Source organism: Dendrobates tinctorius, unplaced genomic scaffold (genome assembly GCF_039654945.1).
Source record: "Dendrobates tinctorius isolate UK_male_01 unplaced genomic scaffold, ASM3965494v1 ptg000003l, whole genome shotgun sequence".
Lineage (NCBI taxonomy): Eukaryota > Metazoa > Chordata > Amphibia > Anura > Dendrobatidae > Dendrobates > Dendrobates tinctorius.
The window spans coordinates 102,995,710-103,012,811 of record NW_027361671.1 but is presented as its reverse complement, the minus strand read 5'-3'; the positions used below and the strand labels follow the sequence as shown (position 1 = coordinate 103,012,811).

The window sequence follows — 17,102 nt, the reverse complement described above, 5'->3', positions numbered from 1 at the left end:
TTTCCATTGTTTTATTTTTAATGGGGTGAATGGCGGGTGATTTGAACTTTGATGTTTTTAAAATATTTGTAAAAACTTTTTTACTTTTCACTTGCTTCAATAGTGTCAATAGTGGGAGACTAGAAGCTGTGATAATCCGATTGCCTCTGCTACACACAGGTGATGATCAGATCACCTGTTGTGAGTTCATTTTTCCCTTCACCATTGAGGTCTGATGAACTCCCTCCTCTAGTGAAGGAAGGTAGTGAGACTGATTACCAAACACCTGGGCAGCTAGATGATGACTGGGTGGCTGGAATTGAGGACTGGATATAAGGCTGCCGACGCCCTTCTTCCTGGCTGGTGATTTTCCTGCTGGATTATTGGAGACCAGTCTGATTCCTGCATCTCAAAGCTAAGTTTTTCTGCTCTGCTTTGTACTCTTCAGTTTTGTTTTTGTTTTGCCTTGTTTTTTGCGAGTTCTGCCATCCCCGGCCGGGGGTGAGCTGAATTCCATTTTTGTCTCTGATCTGTTGATATTTTGCTCTGTCTTCAGAATATACCTGAGTGCTGATATAGTCTTTTGAAGCCTAGCGACTTCAGGGCCTGTTTTTCCTATCAGTCGGTTGGCTCATTTTGATAGGGTTTTTGCGGATGGCAGACAGCAGCTTTGATATCCTGTCCTATGTAGTTAGCTTGGACCCCATCATTTGCTCAACCTATCTTTCTATCTGTGTTAGTGTTTTCATCTTGCTTCACAGTCATTATATGTTGGGGGCTGCCTATTGCTTTGGGGTCTGCTCTGGGGCAGTTTAGTTTTTCCCCTTTCTGTCTTTAGGCTATATAGTTCTCCGGCTGTGATCGAGGGGTCTAGGGCACCGTAGGAACCCCCCACGGCTACTGCTAGTTGTTGTGGATAGGTTCAGGGGTCTGCAATCCGATAGCTGCCAACCTCTCTGGTTTTTCTGGACTTAGCTGGTATTTTGCTTTTTCCTCCTTCGGTGACTCATCATAACAGAATCACCAGCCATACCGCAGATCCTAGGGTTCTCAATAGCAGGAGAGAATTGTAAAAAAAAAAAAAAAAATAAAAAAAAGTGTCAATTTTTTTTTTTGTGTGCATATTTTTTCCTCTATATCTCTGAGGCCATAGGGGGAATTTTTCTCTCAATGGAGATGAAGCAATTGTCTGATCGTGTGGAGCAGCTCGCTGCTGAAGTGCGGGGAATTTCCGCCTATCTTGCTCATTCAGATGCTGCTGAACCAAAGATTCCTTCTCCTGATGTATTTTTGGGGGATCGGTCTAAATTCTTGAATTTCAAGAATAATTGTAAATTATTTTTTGCCTTGAAGCCTAACTCGTCGGGGAACTCCGCGCAGCAGGTTAAAATTGTCATCTCTTTGCTGCGCGGCGATCCCCAGGATTGGGCGTTTTCTTTGAAACCTGATGATCCTATTCTGAATAATGTGAACGCGTTTTTTCAAGCCTTGGGGTTGTTGTATGATGAACCTAATGCTATTGATCAGGCTGAAAAGACCCTGTTGGCATTAAGCCAGGGTCGGGATTCGGCAGAGTTGTACTGTCAAAAATTCCGAAAGTGGGCGGTCCTTACTACCTGGAATGATGGTGCCTTGGCAGCCCTCTTTCGGAAGGGTTTGTCAGAAACTGTAAAAGATACTATGGTGGGATTTCCTGTTCCCTCTGGTCTTGACGATTCTATGTCATTAGCCATTCAGGTGGATCGGCGTTTACGTGAACGCAAAACTACACGAGAGATGTTACCACCTGTTGAACAAATGTCTGAACCTATGCAATGTGATAGAGTTTTGTCTAGGGCGCAACGTCAGGAGTTCAGAAGGCGTAATAAGCTGTGTTTTTTTTGTGGAGATGCCTCGCATATTATTTCTGTCTGCCCTAAACGAGAGAAACGTTGTGCACACACGTTTTCTGTGGGTGGTGTTCAACCTAAGTTTCTTCTGGCAATTACTCTGATCTGCTCCCTGTCCACATTTTCCGCCAAGGCTTTTGTGGATTCAGGAGCAGCTCTGAACCTGATGGACTTGGATTTTGCTAAACGTTGTGGATTTCCTATGACACCTCTGCGGACGCCTATCCCTTTGAGGTGTATTGATGCTACTCCTTTGGCGAAGAATAAACCTCAGTTTTGGACCCAGGTGGTAATGCGGGTCGCCCCAGACCATCAAGAAAATTGCAGATTTTTGGTGTTGCATAATTTGCATGATACCATTGTTCTGGGGTTTCCCTGGTTGCAAATCCATAATCCAGTTCTGGATTGGAAATCTTTGTCTGTGGTGAGTTGGGGTTGTCGGTGTGCCCTTAGTGATGCTCCTGTTTTCTCCACCTCTCCCCAGTCACATGATGTTCCTGACTATTTGGCTGACTTTTATGATGTATTTAGTGAGAATGAGTCTGCGTCTTTGCCTCCTCATAGGAGCTATGACTGTGCTATTGAGCTGAACCCGGGGTGTAAATTCCCCAAGGGTCGGCTTTTCAATTTATCTGTACCCGAGCACGAGGCTATGCGATCCTATATTAAAGGAGGCATTGGAGAAGGGTCATATTAGACCATCCTCTTCACCCTTAGGTGCTGTTTTTTTTTTCGTGGCTAAAAAGGATTGTTCATTAAGGCCTTGTATTGACTATCGTGCCCTCAACAAAATTACTGTTAAATATCAGTATCCGTTACCCCTGATTTCTGATCTATTCTCCAGAGTTAAAGGTGCTTGCTGGTTTACCAAGCTTGACCTCAGGGGGGCGTATAATCTTATTCGCATTAAGCATGGGGATGAATGGAAGACGGCGTTTAATACTCCGGAGGGACATTTTGAGTACCTGGTGATGCCTTTTGGGCTCACTAATGCCCCTTCTGTCTTCCAGTGCTTCATGAGCGATATTTTCCGATACTTTGTGGATAAATTTTTGATTATCTATCTGGATGATATTTTGATCTTCTCCAAGAATTGGGACTCTCATGTGGAACATGTTCGGACTGTGTTCCGGATTTTGAGGGAGAATTCCCTGTATGTCAAGGGATCGAAATGCTTTTTTGGGGTACAGAGGATTTCATTTTTGGGATTTATTTTGTCTCCGTCAACTATTGAAATGGACCCGGCCAAGGTACAGGCCATTTATGATTGGGTTCAGCCCACTTCTTTGAAGGCCCTCCAGAAGTTTTTGGGTTTTGCTAATTTTTATCGGAAATTTATAGCTAATTTTTCTGGTATTGCCAAGCCATTGACGGATTTGACTAGGAAGTGTGCTGATGTGCTGAATTGGTCTCCGGAGGCTGTTTCTTCCTTTCAGGAGCTGAAGCGAAGATTCACTTCTGGTCCGGTTTTGCGGCAACCTGATGTCTCACTCCCGTTTCTGGTGGAGGTGGACGCTTCTGAGATTGGTGCAGGAGCGGTGTTGTCCCAAAAAGATCCTGTGACATCTAAAATGAATCCTTGTGCTTTCTTTTCCCGAAAGTTCTCCCCATCCGAACGTAACTATGATGTGGGGAATCTGGAACTGTTGGCCATGAAATGGGCATTTGAGGAGTGGAGACATTGGTTGGAGGTGGTCCTTACTGACCACAAGAATTTGATTTACCTGGAGTCGGCCAAGTGCTTGAACCCTAGACAGGCTAGGTGGGCCTTGTTTTTCACACGTTTTGATTTTGTGGTCTCTTTTCTTCCGGGCACTAAGAATGTCAAGGCAGAGGCCCTCTCTAGGAGTTTCCTTGCTGATTCTCCTGTTGTGACTAAGCCTGCTACCATCTTAGGCGAGGGGGTAGTTCTTTCTGCCATCTCGCCCGATTTGAGACGTGCTCTGGAAGAGTTTCAGGAGGACAAACCTGAGCGTTGTCCCAGTGGAAAGTTGTATGTTCCTGACCAGTGGAGGAAGAGAGTGATGTCTGAAGTTCATTGCTCTGCATTGGCTGGTCATCCAGGTATTTTTGGTACTAGAGATCTGGTGATTCGATCTTTTTGGTGGGTTGCCTTGTCTCGTGATGTCAGGAATTTTGTACAGTCCTGTGGGACTTGCTCCCGGTCTAAACCTTGTTCTCGCTCTAGTGGCTTGTTTTTTTTTTTTTATTCCAATCAATTTTTATTGTAGGAAGTTACATTAGAAAAGGGAAAAAATTCAGGTATCAATGGCATTAATACACAAAGAGAACAACGCTGTAACACGTGGTAGTATATCTTTTGATTATGATTCACATTTCCCATCACACCACCAACAATCATGTCTGATACAAGTTACAACTTTTTTTTTTTTAGGTTAATCAACACCTAATACGTATAAAGTCAACCTACCATTTAATCTTTAATCCTCAAAACGAGGGTTTCAAACAACCAGAACCAGAGAGTAAGAAAGGAAGATAAGAAAGGGGAAGGGAGGAAGAGGTGGGGGGGGTGAACCATGGATGGTTGCAAAGAGGCAACCAGGGAGGGGGGGGGAGCTAGGGAATTAGATGGCGTTCAGGGTAGCCCGAGCAGTAACAACAACATAGATATAAACACCTTGAATATTGACATGTGGCACGGATGAACTCCCTGCGTAACACTCTCTTTGACCCTATTTGACCCATTTTATTAATCTCAGACAGTTTGCCCTGGAAACAGATGCCTGACAGGGGATGCATATACAGAGTTTAGCCACGTGTCCCAAGTCTGAAGTATTTTGTTTTTGGCGCGGATGGAGTGAGCCAGACAGAACTCGTATTGGCAATGGAGATTAATTCGGTTATATAGTTCAGCTAATGTAGGTGTCTTTGGGGATTTCCAATAGCTACTTATGCAATATCTGGCAGCAACTAGAATGTGAACCAATAATCCCCTGGATTCCCAAGAGAACTCCTCTATACCCACGTTTAGCACTGCCAGACCCGGATTCGGATTAATAGTATTGCCTGTCAGCTCACCCATCAGGCCAAACACCTCCAGCCAGAACGAGAAAACCTTGGGACAAGCCCACCAGCAGTGACCAAGAGTACCCCTTTGGAGGCAGCCCTTCCAACAATGTGGCGAATAATTTGGGAGGAACTGTGCTAAGTTGGCTGGGGACCGATACCATCGCAGGTGTACTTTTTTCAGTTGCTCCAGATGATTTATGCACTTGGAATATTTTTGGATATTTGCTGAAGCCGAGTGCCAGTTTGAAGGAGAGGTAGAAACATTCAACTCCACGTCCCATTTATTCATATAAGGAGATTTTTGCTCTTCGGGGGGGTTATTGAGCCATTTGTATGTTGAGGAGATACCTTTGGATTTAATTATCTTTTTAAATACCAAAGCCTTTGTTGTAGGTAACAGAGGATTCGACTTTAGAGGAAATTTAGAGGCCAGAAAATGACTAATTTGGATGTGTTGATAGAAACAACCCTTTAAAGAGGGGTGTTTCCGTACTATTTCATTAAAGGGGTTAACACCCAAATCAGAGAATAGATCCGCCAGCACTGTAATGCCTGATCCCTCCCACCTGGCTAGATTCAAAAAGGGGATTTGAGATTCCAACGACTTGAGGGAAATCTCTGAAAGAGGAATCTGAATCTTATGAATCAAGTCATTTCGCCAGACCTCCAGGGAAGCTGACATGGTGGGAACACACGGGGAGAACCGTGAACGGCTCAAATATTCTGCTTCCATCATTCTTCTGACCGAGCCCTGGCGGGACAGGAAATTTTCAATCTGAGCCCATCTATGTGAATTACCTGGACGCCACCATTCCTTTAGTGATTCAATTAGTAAGGCTTTATAATATGCCGATATGTTTGGGGTGCCCAGTCCCCCTGAGTCATATGGGGGATATAACACTTTACCTGCGACCCTGGCCCTTTTATTACCCCAGACAAATTTGTTAGTCAACGATTGAAGTTTCATCAGGGTTTTGTGAGAAATTTTGATGGGTAAGCATCTGAGTACATACAATATTTTGGGTAAGAAAACCATTTTAAAGGACTGTATCCTGGCCATCCAGGACAACGATATTTTTTCATACCTTCCCAATTCCTTTTCTAAATTTTGGATCAGAGGTTCCAAATTTTCTTTAATTAACATCTGCGATGGTGTCAGCTTAATACCTAAATAAGGTATCCCCCTGTCGCACCATTTGAATTGAAAGGTCCCCTCCAGCACACTCCTGGCTTCCACCGGTACATTAAACGGCAATATCAAAGACTTTGCCGCATTAAGCTTATAATACGACACTTTAGAAAAGTTCGATAATGTGTTCACCACTGCTGGAATCGAAACTACAGGGTTAGAACAGGAAATTATCACATCATCTGCATATAAACCAAGTTTATGTTCAAATTCCCCAACTCTTATACCAGAAATGGCTATGTTTTTTCGTATAGCTTCCGCCAGAGGTTCTACCACTAAAGCAAAAATAGCGGGAGACAATGGACACCCCTGGCGAGTGCCATTACTTATTTGAAATTTAGATGACAGAAACCCCGATGCCAACACTGACGCATTTGGGTAAGAGTAGAGAGCTAGAATGGATGACTTAATTCTTCCCAAGAACCCGAATTTTGTTAGGACTCTCTCCAGGTATCCCCAGTGCACCCTGTCAAAGGCTTTTTCAGCATCAAGAGACAGGAATGCACTGGGTTCACCCGATATCTCCACCAGTCCAATCAAGTCAAGCATCCGTCTGGTGCCATCCTTAGATTGCCTGCCTGTCACAAAACCAACTTGGTCTGGGGCCACTAAGGCCGGGATCACTTTATGAAGTCTATCCGCCACTAGTTTGGCATAAATTTTAACATCACAATTTAGGAGTGAAATGGGCCTAAAATTACCCGGGGTGTCTGCAGGTTTCCCTGGCTTGGGTAGCGTGATAATAATCGCTTCCAAGTTGTCTGGGGAAATTGACCCTTTATTTTGCCAAAAATTGAAGGTTTTTAACATAAAGGGGACAGAGTGGATGTAAATTGTTTGTAATATTCGTATGGCAGCCCATCGGGGCCCGGGGCAGAGTTAGACTTAGTCATTTTGATGGCACCTAGGATTTCATGTGTAGTAAAGGGAAGATTAAGTTCCTCTAATTGCTCATCTGAGACCCGGGGAAGATCCAGGGTGTCTAGAAAGCCCTGTATATCCACTTGAGTCGGCTGTGACGTGTTGGAATCATTTTTTAGATTATACAGGGCCTCATAATATTTCGCAAATGCTTCTGCTATTTCAATGGGATGTCTAGTGATTGTTCCATTTGGGTCCCTCAGGAATTCTATTTTAGATTGAATCTCACGTTTTTTCGTCCTTCTTGCCAATAAGGACCCCGCTCTATCCCCCATAGCATAAAATGTCGATCTATTTTTTTTTAGATTATGTTCGTAATTTTGCAGGAGTAGGGATCTTAGTTGAAATCTATGGGTTACAATTTCTTTAGTCAAGTTAGGGGTTGCTTTGGCTTTATTCAGGGATTCAAGGTGATGAATACGGGTTAATATATATTTAATATCTGCGTCTTTTTCCCGTTTTTGGATGGAGGCCAGTTTTATGAACTGCCCCCTGACTACTGCTTTATGAGCAGCCCACAGGGTCTCGTCAGAAATTTCCCCATTATTATTAAGTTTGAAATATTCTGTTAACACTGACTCTACTTCATCATGTACCTTCTGCCTACCAAGCAAGCTAGTATTCAATCTCCACCTGGGGGAATTTAGAACATTAAAGCCACCCTGAACAGACAAAGAGATCGGCGCATGATCTGTCCAAGTGATTAAACCAATATCAGCTGCAACACAATTACTTATAGATTTGCTGTCGACCAAAAAGAAATCAATTCTACTGTATGAGCGATGCCTGGAAGAGAAGAATGCATCTCTTTCTGATGCATGTAAATATCTCCAGATGTCATGAAAATGGAATTCATTGATGAGATGCTTAAGTTCCTTAGCATGTGAGATGTTGATGTTGGAGCAATCCATGGAGCGTATAACAGGTATATTAAAATCTCCACAGATGATTTCCGCCCCTGTGGCAGTATCCTTGAATGCTTGGAAAAATTTCCTAGCAAAGGTCAATTGCGATGAATTTGGGGAGTAGACCGTTGCCAAGGTATAAGGGACACTGTTAATATAACAAGACAAAATAATATATCTTCCATCCGCTCCATAACTGACATTTATCAATTTAAAGGCCACTGAGTTCTTTATTAAAATGGCCACTCCTCCTCTTTTTTTTAAGTCATTAGCAAAAAAGGCGTGTTGAAACCTGGGATGAAGTAGCCGTTTATTATCTGTGGAAAGAAGGTGGGTCTCCTGAATGCACGCTATATCACAGTTAGATGCCATCACCTCTCTCCACATCATTGACCTTTTTGCTGGGGAGTTGAGTCCGTTCACATTAATAGACAATATCTTAATTTTCATATTGGAGCCGCAGGGGGGGTTGAATTCCTAGGAACGCCATCAGGGATGAGAAGGGTTAGACCAACAAGGAATTGAAAGAAATTTCTGAAAAAAATTAAAGAACATTTTTGAGAAGAAGAACAAAAACAAAAAAGTTCCATCAACACCGGTTTGCCCCGAGTAGGGTGACCGGAGTATAACCGCTCGCCATAGGCGAGAACATCAGGGGGGCTACGTGACATCCCGTGTCACAGGAGCAAGGACAGCAGGTGCCATAAGCAGGAAGGAGTCCCAGCTAAGTTGCTGACCATTCAGGGTTAATCTTGTCTGGAGATCTTCTTTGATTCTCCCGCCCGCCAGGGTTTGGTGGGTGGGCTATTCCCCAGTCATCCAGCAATTTGCCCAGCTGAGAAGGAGTATGACATATGTAAGTGCCTCCATCTTTGAAAATTATCATCCTCACCGGAAAACCCCACTTGTACTTAATGTCTTGATCTCTAAGGAGTTTAGAAAGGTGGGCGAATTCTCTTCTTTTATTAAGAGTTGTAGCAGAAAGATCTGGGAAGATTTTTAGTCCCATGAAAGTGTCTGGCAGGGCTGGACTTTCCCTCAGTGTGTACAGCACAGCTTCTTTTGTTTTATAGAAATGAAGTCTAGCCAGGACATCTTTAGGCAGAGCTGGATCTATGCCTTTGGATTTAGGGACTCTATGAATTCTGTCCACTATCAGGTCTCTGGCGTCCCATCCAGGAAGTATAAGCTGCAGAAACTTGTGGAAGTATTCATGGAGCTCTTTATCTGCTACAGATGAGGGAATACCTCTGATTTTTAGGTTATTTCTTCGGGATCTGTCCTCTATATCACTGATTTTAAGTTTTAATGCCTCCACCTCCTTTTCCAAAGCTGTGTTAGCATCTATCAGATGGTTATGTGATGTTGCAAATTCAGCCATTTTAGTTTCTACATGCTCTGTGCGATCGCCCAGAGACCTGATTTCCTCCTTCAGCTCTCTGACTATTTCTCTGAGATCACCCTGTAGGGAAGCCCTCAGCGTCTTCAGCAGAGATTGCATTGTTTCCTCTGTCAGAGGAATGCCTGTATTGCCTCTCACGCAGCCTGTATCTCCTTGTGAGGAATGGGAACTCTAGTGGCTTGTTGATACCTTTGCCGGTGCCCAGGAGGCCATGGACCCATATTTCAATGGATTTTATCTCTGATATGCCTGTCTCTCAGAGAATGACTGTTATTTGGGTGATTTGTGATAGATTCTCTAAGATGGTCCATCTTGTACCACTCCCTAAGTTGCCATCTTCCTCTGAGTTGGTGCCCTTGTTTTTGCAACAGGTGGTTCGCTTGCACGGGATTCCTGAGAACATTGTATCTGACAGAGGAGTTCAGTTTGTGTCTAGATTTTGGAGGACTTTCTGTTCCAAGCAGGGAATTCAGTTGTCCTTCTCCTCTGCGTTTCACCCTCAGACCAATGGGCAGACGGAGAGAACAAACCAGACTTTGGAGTCGTATTTGAGATGTTTTATTTCTGCCGATCAGGATGATTGGGTTTCATTTTTGCCCTTGGCCGAATTTGCTTTAAATAATAGAGCTAGTTCTGCCACTTTGATGTCACCTTTTTTTTGTAACTTTGGTTTTCACCCTCAATTTTCTTCAGGGCAGGTGGAGCCTTCTGCCTGCCCAGGTGTTGACACTGTGGTGGAGAGAATGCACCAGATCTGGGACCAAGTAGTGGATAAGTTGTCTCTCTCCCAGGAAAAGGCCCAGCGGTTTTCCAACCGGCGTAGGACCGTTGGTCCCCAGTTTAAGGTGGGTGATATGGTTTGGTTGTCATCAAAAAATATCGCTATGAAGGTGGCTTCTCCTAAGTTTAAGCCTAGATTTATTGGACCTTACAAGATTTTGGAGATTATTAATCCGGTCTCTTTTCGGTTGGCTCTTCCTGTCACATTTAAAATTCATAATGTGTTTCATAAGTCCTTGTTGAAGAGGTTTGTTGAACCAGTAGTTCCTGTGGTGGCACCTCCTGACCCTATATTGGTTGAAGGTAACATGGAATATGAGGTAGAGAAGATACTGGATTCCCGTCTGGCTAGACGGAGACGCCAGTATTTGGTTAAGTGGAAGGGTTATGGTCAGGAGGATAATTCCTGGGTCTCTGCCTCTGATATTCATGCCGAAAGATTGGTGCGTGCCTTTCATCGGGCTCACCCGGATCGCCCTGGTGGCATGGATGAGGGTTCGGTGACCCTTCCTCAAGGGGGAGGTACTGTTGTGAGTTCATTTTTCCCTTCACTATTGAGGTCTGATGAACTCCCTCCTCTAGTGAAGGAAGGTAGTGAGACTGATTACCAAACACCTGGGCAGCTAGATGATGACTGGGTGGCTGGAATTGAGGACTGGATATAAGGCTGCCGACGCCCTTCTTCCTGGCTGGTGATTTTTCTGCTGGATTCTTGGAGACCAGTCTGATTCCTGCATCTCAAAGCTAAGTTTTTCTGCTCTGCTTTGTACTCTTCAGTTTTGTTTTTGTTTTGCCTTGTTTTTTGGGAGTTCTGCCATCCCCGGCTTGGGGTGAGCTGAATTCCATTTTTGTCTCTGATCTGTTGATATTTTGCTCTGTCTTCAGAATATACCTGAGTGCTGATATAGTCTTTTGAAGCCTAGCGACTTCAGGGCCTGTTTTTCCTATCAGTCGGTTGGCTCATTTTGATAGGGTTTTTGCAGATGGCAGACAGCAGCTTTCCTATCCTGTCCTATGTAGTTAGCTTGGACCCCATCATTTGCTCAACCTATCTTTCTATCTGTGTTAGTGTTTTCATCTTGCTTCACAGTCATTATATGTTGGGGGCTGCCTATTGCTTTGGGGTCTGCTCTGGGGCAGTTTAGTTTTTCCCCTTTCTGTCTTTAGGCTATATAGTTCTCCGGCTGTGATCGAGGGGTCTAGGGCACCGTAGGAACCCCCCACGGCTACTGCTAGTTGTTGTGGATAGGTTCAGGGGTCTGCAATCCGATAGCTGCCAACCTCTCTGGTTTTTCTGGACTTAGCTGGTATTTTGCTTTTTCCTCCTTCGGTGACTCATCATAACAATCACCTGTTTGTAGCAGAAATACTCTTAGCAATCCAGCAATGACAACCACAGTGGTCTCCTGCTGACCCCGGGTTGTCATGCCAACCCATCAGTGACCCGCTTTCATGTGACACGGGCGCCGATGGGCAGGAATAAGTGACGCGCTACGGCCATTTCACATTAAATGCCGATGTCAGATTGACTGAGGCATTTAACAGGTTAACAGCTGTGGGTGGATCATGATTCCATCTGTGGCTGTTAGGGATACATGTCAGCTGTTTTGAACAGCTGACATGTGCCAGGAAAAATGTGGGCTTAGCGCCGGAGCCCACATCAAAGGGAGGGATACGGACATGCGCAGTACATGTATGGCGCATGTCGTGAATGAGTTAAACATGGCAGCACAAATCAATCTTTACCACATAAATTAAAAATAAAATCAATTTAAGTTTGGTATTGTTGTAATCATAATGACCTGGAGAATCATGTTTCTGGGTAATTTTTACCATTCAATGAATACTCTGAAGCCAGAACCCACAAGCAATGTTGGAATTCCTTTTTTTTATTTCTTCATCATTTCATCCTACTTTGAATTTTTTTCCCTGTTTATAGAGCGCATTGAATATTAAAATGAATGGTGTCATTCAAAACTACAACTCGTCTCACAGAAAAACAAGACCTCATACAGCTACTGTATATCAATGGAAAAAATGAAAAAGCTGTGGCTCTTGGAAGAAGAGGAGGGAAAAATGCAAATATAAAAATGAATATTGACTGTTGAGGCCAGGGGGTTAAGGATATGAAAATTTTTCTACATTTTCAATATATATTAAAAAAAAACCACAATGCAAATCCTCAATCTAAATGTACCACAATAAAGTACAATGTGTCAAAAAAAAATCTCAGAATCACTGAGATATGTAGAAGCATTCCAGCGTTATCGCCACATAAAGTGACACAGGCCAAATTTGAGAATTTGAGCTGGTCAAGAAGGTAAAAACTGGCACCAGCTGGAAAGGGTTAAATATTCTTTGAATAAACAAAGGAGTGGTTACATTTTCATTGATTTCAATGGGAAAAAATGATTATAGAGCACAGGGTGCTTTGATTTTTCATGTGGAAAAAAACTTACATGTCAGTTGAGGCATTTCTGCTTAAAAATAAATAGTTCCAAATTTGACGGAAATGTTTGTTTCCTCCACAGAGTTCATTATACTAGTGATGGATTTTGTAAGTTTGCTGGGGCCGCCATTCTAAATGTGCTACAAGGACAACAGGTTCCAACTTATGTGGCCCAGTTTGGGAATTCTCAGCCAGAAAATATATTAGACTGGGTACCAATTAATGTCATTACTACGGATCAAGCCGAAGTTCAGGTAATTGCCCCCTCTGTTAATCAAATGGTAGTGAAAAAGTACATGATGAAAATATGAAGTTTTATTACTACCATTACTATTTTTTAAACCGTTTCTATTATATAAAGCTAAGACACTGTATACACTGCATCTTTTAGACAGCGGCACGACCGCCAAGTTTTCCCAGGTGTTCATTTTCCTGAAGCAGCTTTGCTGGTGCTATTGTCCTTGTTCTTGCAGCGGCTCTTAAGGCCCCGTCACACTAAGCGACTTACCAGCGATCCCGACACCGATATCAGACAGCTTCACCAGCGATCAGCACAGCGATGTCGAGCGCCCGGCATCGCTTGCTATCGCTGTAAAAAATAGAATCAAAATAAAAAATATAGTTATTCTCACCTTCCGACGTCCTGTTCAGCCATCCTGCCTCTCTCCACGCTCCGGTCCCAGTGATCCTTTGCACGAATGAAAGCGAGATGTCACAGTCTCGCGGGATAACAAAGTCTCGCGGTCATTCGTGCAAAGGATCACTGGGACCGGAGCGTGGAGAGAGGCGGGATGGCTGAACGCGACGTCGGAAGGTGAGAATAACTATATTTTTTATTTTTTTAATTATTTTTTACACCTGATCGCTGGTCTCCCGCCTGTCACACGCAGCGAAGCGTGCTGGCCAGCGGGAGACCAGCGACCAAAGAAATGTCCACAGATTTCTTCCAGCGATCAGCGATACCGGCAGGGGGGCCGCTCGCTGATCGCTGTCACACACAGCGATCTCGCTGGTGAGATCGCTGTTACGTCACTAAAGTTGTGACTCAGCAGCGATCTCGCTACCGAGATCGCTTAGTGAGACGGGGCCTTTACTCTGTACTGTGAAGAATGAGCGTGTCACTTCTTTTACCCGCTTTAGGGTTTCCAAACCTAGGAGACCTTAGGCTATGTGCACACGGAGTTTTTTGGCTCTGCGGATTTTGTAGTAAAAACCGCAGATAAATCCGCAGGACTAAAGTCCTGCGGTTTATCTGCGGTTTTACACCTCATAATGGATGAGGTGTGAAACTGCAGCGTTTCTGCACTAAAGAATTGACATGCTGCGGATTGTAAACCGCAGCAAAACCGCGCGGAAAAATCCACAGCATGTGCACAGCGTTTTTTTATTTCCATAGGAAATAAAGGTACACTACAACGCAGCAGAATCTGCACCGTGTGCACATACCCTTAGAATACAATACAAATCCGACAAATAGAGATGATTGAATCTTATGAAATCTGCATTCTATTTAGAACACAACATGGTAAAATAAAACTATTGTGCATGCATATTTTCATAGGCAAGTGTGAATAAGCCTTCAAGAATAGGGTTTTGCAAAGGAGATGATGGCGCATGTGGTGTCATTGGTGGAGGTTCAACAGTGCCTGAAAGCTTTGGTTGTTGTGGTAACAAGTCATACGTGCAGGCATCTCACGTGTGGGAGTTCTTTTTCACTTTGACACCAAATGCCTCGACGCGCGCGCTTAGTTACCCGCTATTTACCCGCTATTTACCATGGATACCAGCGTCCTCGCAGGTCCTGATCGCTGGTCCTGATCACTGGTGAGTCTGCCTGTTTGAGAGCTCACCAGCAATCACGTAGCGACGCACCAGCAATCCTGACCAGGTCGTATCGTTGTCGGGATCTCTGGTGCGTCGTTTAGTGTAACGGGACCCTTAGCCTTCGCTATTGCATCAGCAGATCTCTATCATCGATTGTGTGTCTAAAGCCCCCTTCACACATAGCGAGATCGCTAGCGATATCGCTAAAGCGCCTCCGATTTTGTGACGCAACAGCGATATCGCTAGCGATCTCACTACATGTGACACTTACCGCTGATCGCGCGAGAACGGGATGGTCCATTTCTCGACTTCGGCTTCCTGCTGGCGCCGATGAGCGACTCCATGGACGCGGGCGGAAGACGTCACCCTCGCTGCGTGTGACAGGTAAGTGCCGACCGCTGCTGCATCGCTGGTGAGATCTGCCTGTTTGGCCGCTCACTAGTGACCATTTAGCGATGCACCAGCGATCCTGACCGGGTGATATCGTTGTCGGGATCGCTGGTGCATCGCTAAATGTAACGGGACCTAAAGAAGCAGGTGAATGGTCCCAGTCATCTGATTGTGTGCCAAGTAAACACTCTCCTGATCAGGTTGCTGGTGGTGCAGTCTCTGCCATACCATCTTATAGATTTGGCTGTCTTTCAAGATATTTCATGCACTCTACCTCCCTGGAAGACAACTAGCTGCCATTATTTTGGTGGTGCCCACTCTGCTCTCAGATGCAGGAGAATGTAAGCCGCTTTAATTGTCTTTGCGCTCCAAAGTGCACTTCACTATAGATACTTATATCCAAGAAGTATCATTTCTTCTTGTGGAGAATGACATGCTAAGCATGTCGAGGTGAGGAGACTTAAAGCCGCAATGCTCCTCTGGGAAATATGCTAATTATGCAAATTGTCTCTTCAGAGACAATTCAGAGTCTCTGAAGAGACAATTTGCATAATTACTACAGATACTTGGAACACCAACTCTGGGCAGGGACAATACACTATTTTTCAAGGCCCACTGGGTCAAAGTGATGCACCAATGCAAGCAGGACAGGTTGTTAAGCCTCAGTGACTGAGAACTAGGCTTGTTTCCACCACCAGCCAGCAGCTATCTGTCTCCTCTCTTATCTCCTCAACAGACATGGTACAATCCACAACAGCAACAGGGCACTGCATTGAATCTACAAACTGTCCTAATTCTTTTCATTCTAGGTAAACTGCTGCTAAGCAGTATTACAACTTGAAAGGCTAGACAAGCTTTTACACATCCTCTATAAAGGCAAATCGGGGAAATTTTTTCCATGTTCTAAAAGGGAATCCAAGTTAGCCAGGATAAGCTGTGTTCCCTGCTTGGTAATGTTTGCTCAAAGTGGACACCTGCTGACCACACAACTGACCAGGAAATTCCTTTCCTCTGCCAACATTAGGCCTACAACTAGTAGCAGAGTCAGTAACAACAGCTATAGTATATTTGATGATGTGCTAACCTGATGCTCTTCAGCAAACCGTCGCGCCAGCTGAACAGCGGTGCTCAGCCGTACCTAGATTGTGTCCTTGCTCTGGCAAATGCCCTGATACTAGGACTTCTGTCTTGGGAGATTACACCCGCAGCAAGAACTGTCCCATGCTGTCATGTCCAGTGTAATGCTAGGAAGAGTATTCAGCAGCGGACCAAGCTAACCTCTGCAAATGTGGAAAACTTTACATTTGTGAAAATGAATCAGGCCTGAATCACTGCTGACTGATGCCAATGATTAGATCAGCCAAACTTTCTGCTTCTGCTTGCCTATACTGTACTGTTGCTGCTATTGCTGGCACTTCACTGCCCTACATCTTTTTTCGTGGTCTGTAGAGCTATACTGTACTGCTGGTAAGCATACTTTTATCAAGGCTAACAAGCATGAAACTGGTCCCAAAATAGCGATATTTTTTCATTTCTTTACAGGCTTGTTGACAAGTCATTGCATCTCAACTTTCAAAAAATACCTAACCTGTTCAGTAAATAAAAGGGATAATTTTTGGACAGCTTTTGAAAAAAAAAACATTGTAATGTTTTTAGTCATTTTGAGAATAGTTGCAGATCCCAGAAATTGGATTTTTCTCAATCTTAGTTTAGAAGCCTTTGCTTTGTAAGTAATACACCTGTTTCTGCTCTCCAAAGCGATGCTTTTTTGGACGGATTGTGAAAAAGCTATCGCTTCTTCATTTAGCACCACAAAGCTCTTGCTGCTCGCCCAACCAAGATGCACTGCATCTGTATAAAAATACCAGTAAGGCAGACAACTGCCCCCAAAAACCATGATGTTTTTGTTTTTTTTTAACCATGTAAAGTGTAGTTGCCACTATATAAATGATTTTATAAAGTGACAGGCGCTACACAGTGCTTCTGATTGGTGGGGGTCTTAGGACCCAGAAACCCACCACTAAAAATAATGCTCTGAAGTCCATTGTTATTGTGTGAGCTTTTTCGCACAGAGCAGTGTAGGGGTTCAATACTAAGTCTTTGGGTCCACACATTCACTGTCTCAGAGCAGTTTACAGACAGACGGCTCTCTACTGGCAGCAAATGCAGATATTAGAGCAGTATTTTGACTGGTTCGGGTCCTGTAAACCCCACTGATCAGCAGGACTGTGCAGCACATATCATATATAATAACTTATATAGTGTGACAGTTAAACATTTTAGGCTACTTAAAGGGCATTACCTCAGTATTGTGAAATTGGCTGTTTGTTACCATCCATTATCT

The 17,102-nt window shown here is 43.9% G+C and overlaps 1 protein-coding gene across 6 annotated transcripts in view; it reads left to right on the top strand.

Moving 5' to 3' along the window:
• The window catches only part of TCTN1 (tectonic family member 1), a 135,922-nt gene that overhangs the window by 66,625 nt on the left and 52,195 nt on the right, over positions 1–17,102 (top strand). For all 6 annotated transcript variants that reach the window (XM_073565432.1, XM_073565373.1, XM_073565411.1 and 3 more), the window contains one exon: positions 12,627–12,798. In XM_073565432.1, coding sequence (XP_073421533.1) covers positions 12,627–12,798 — 172 coding nt within the window. The remainder of the gene's footprint in view (positions 1–12,626; positions 12,799–17,102) is intronic.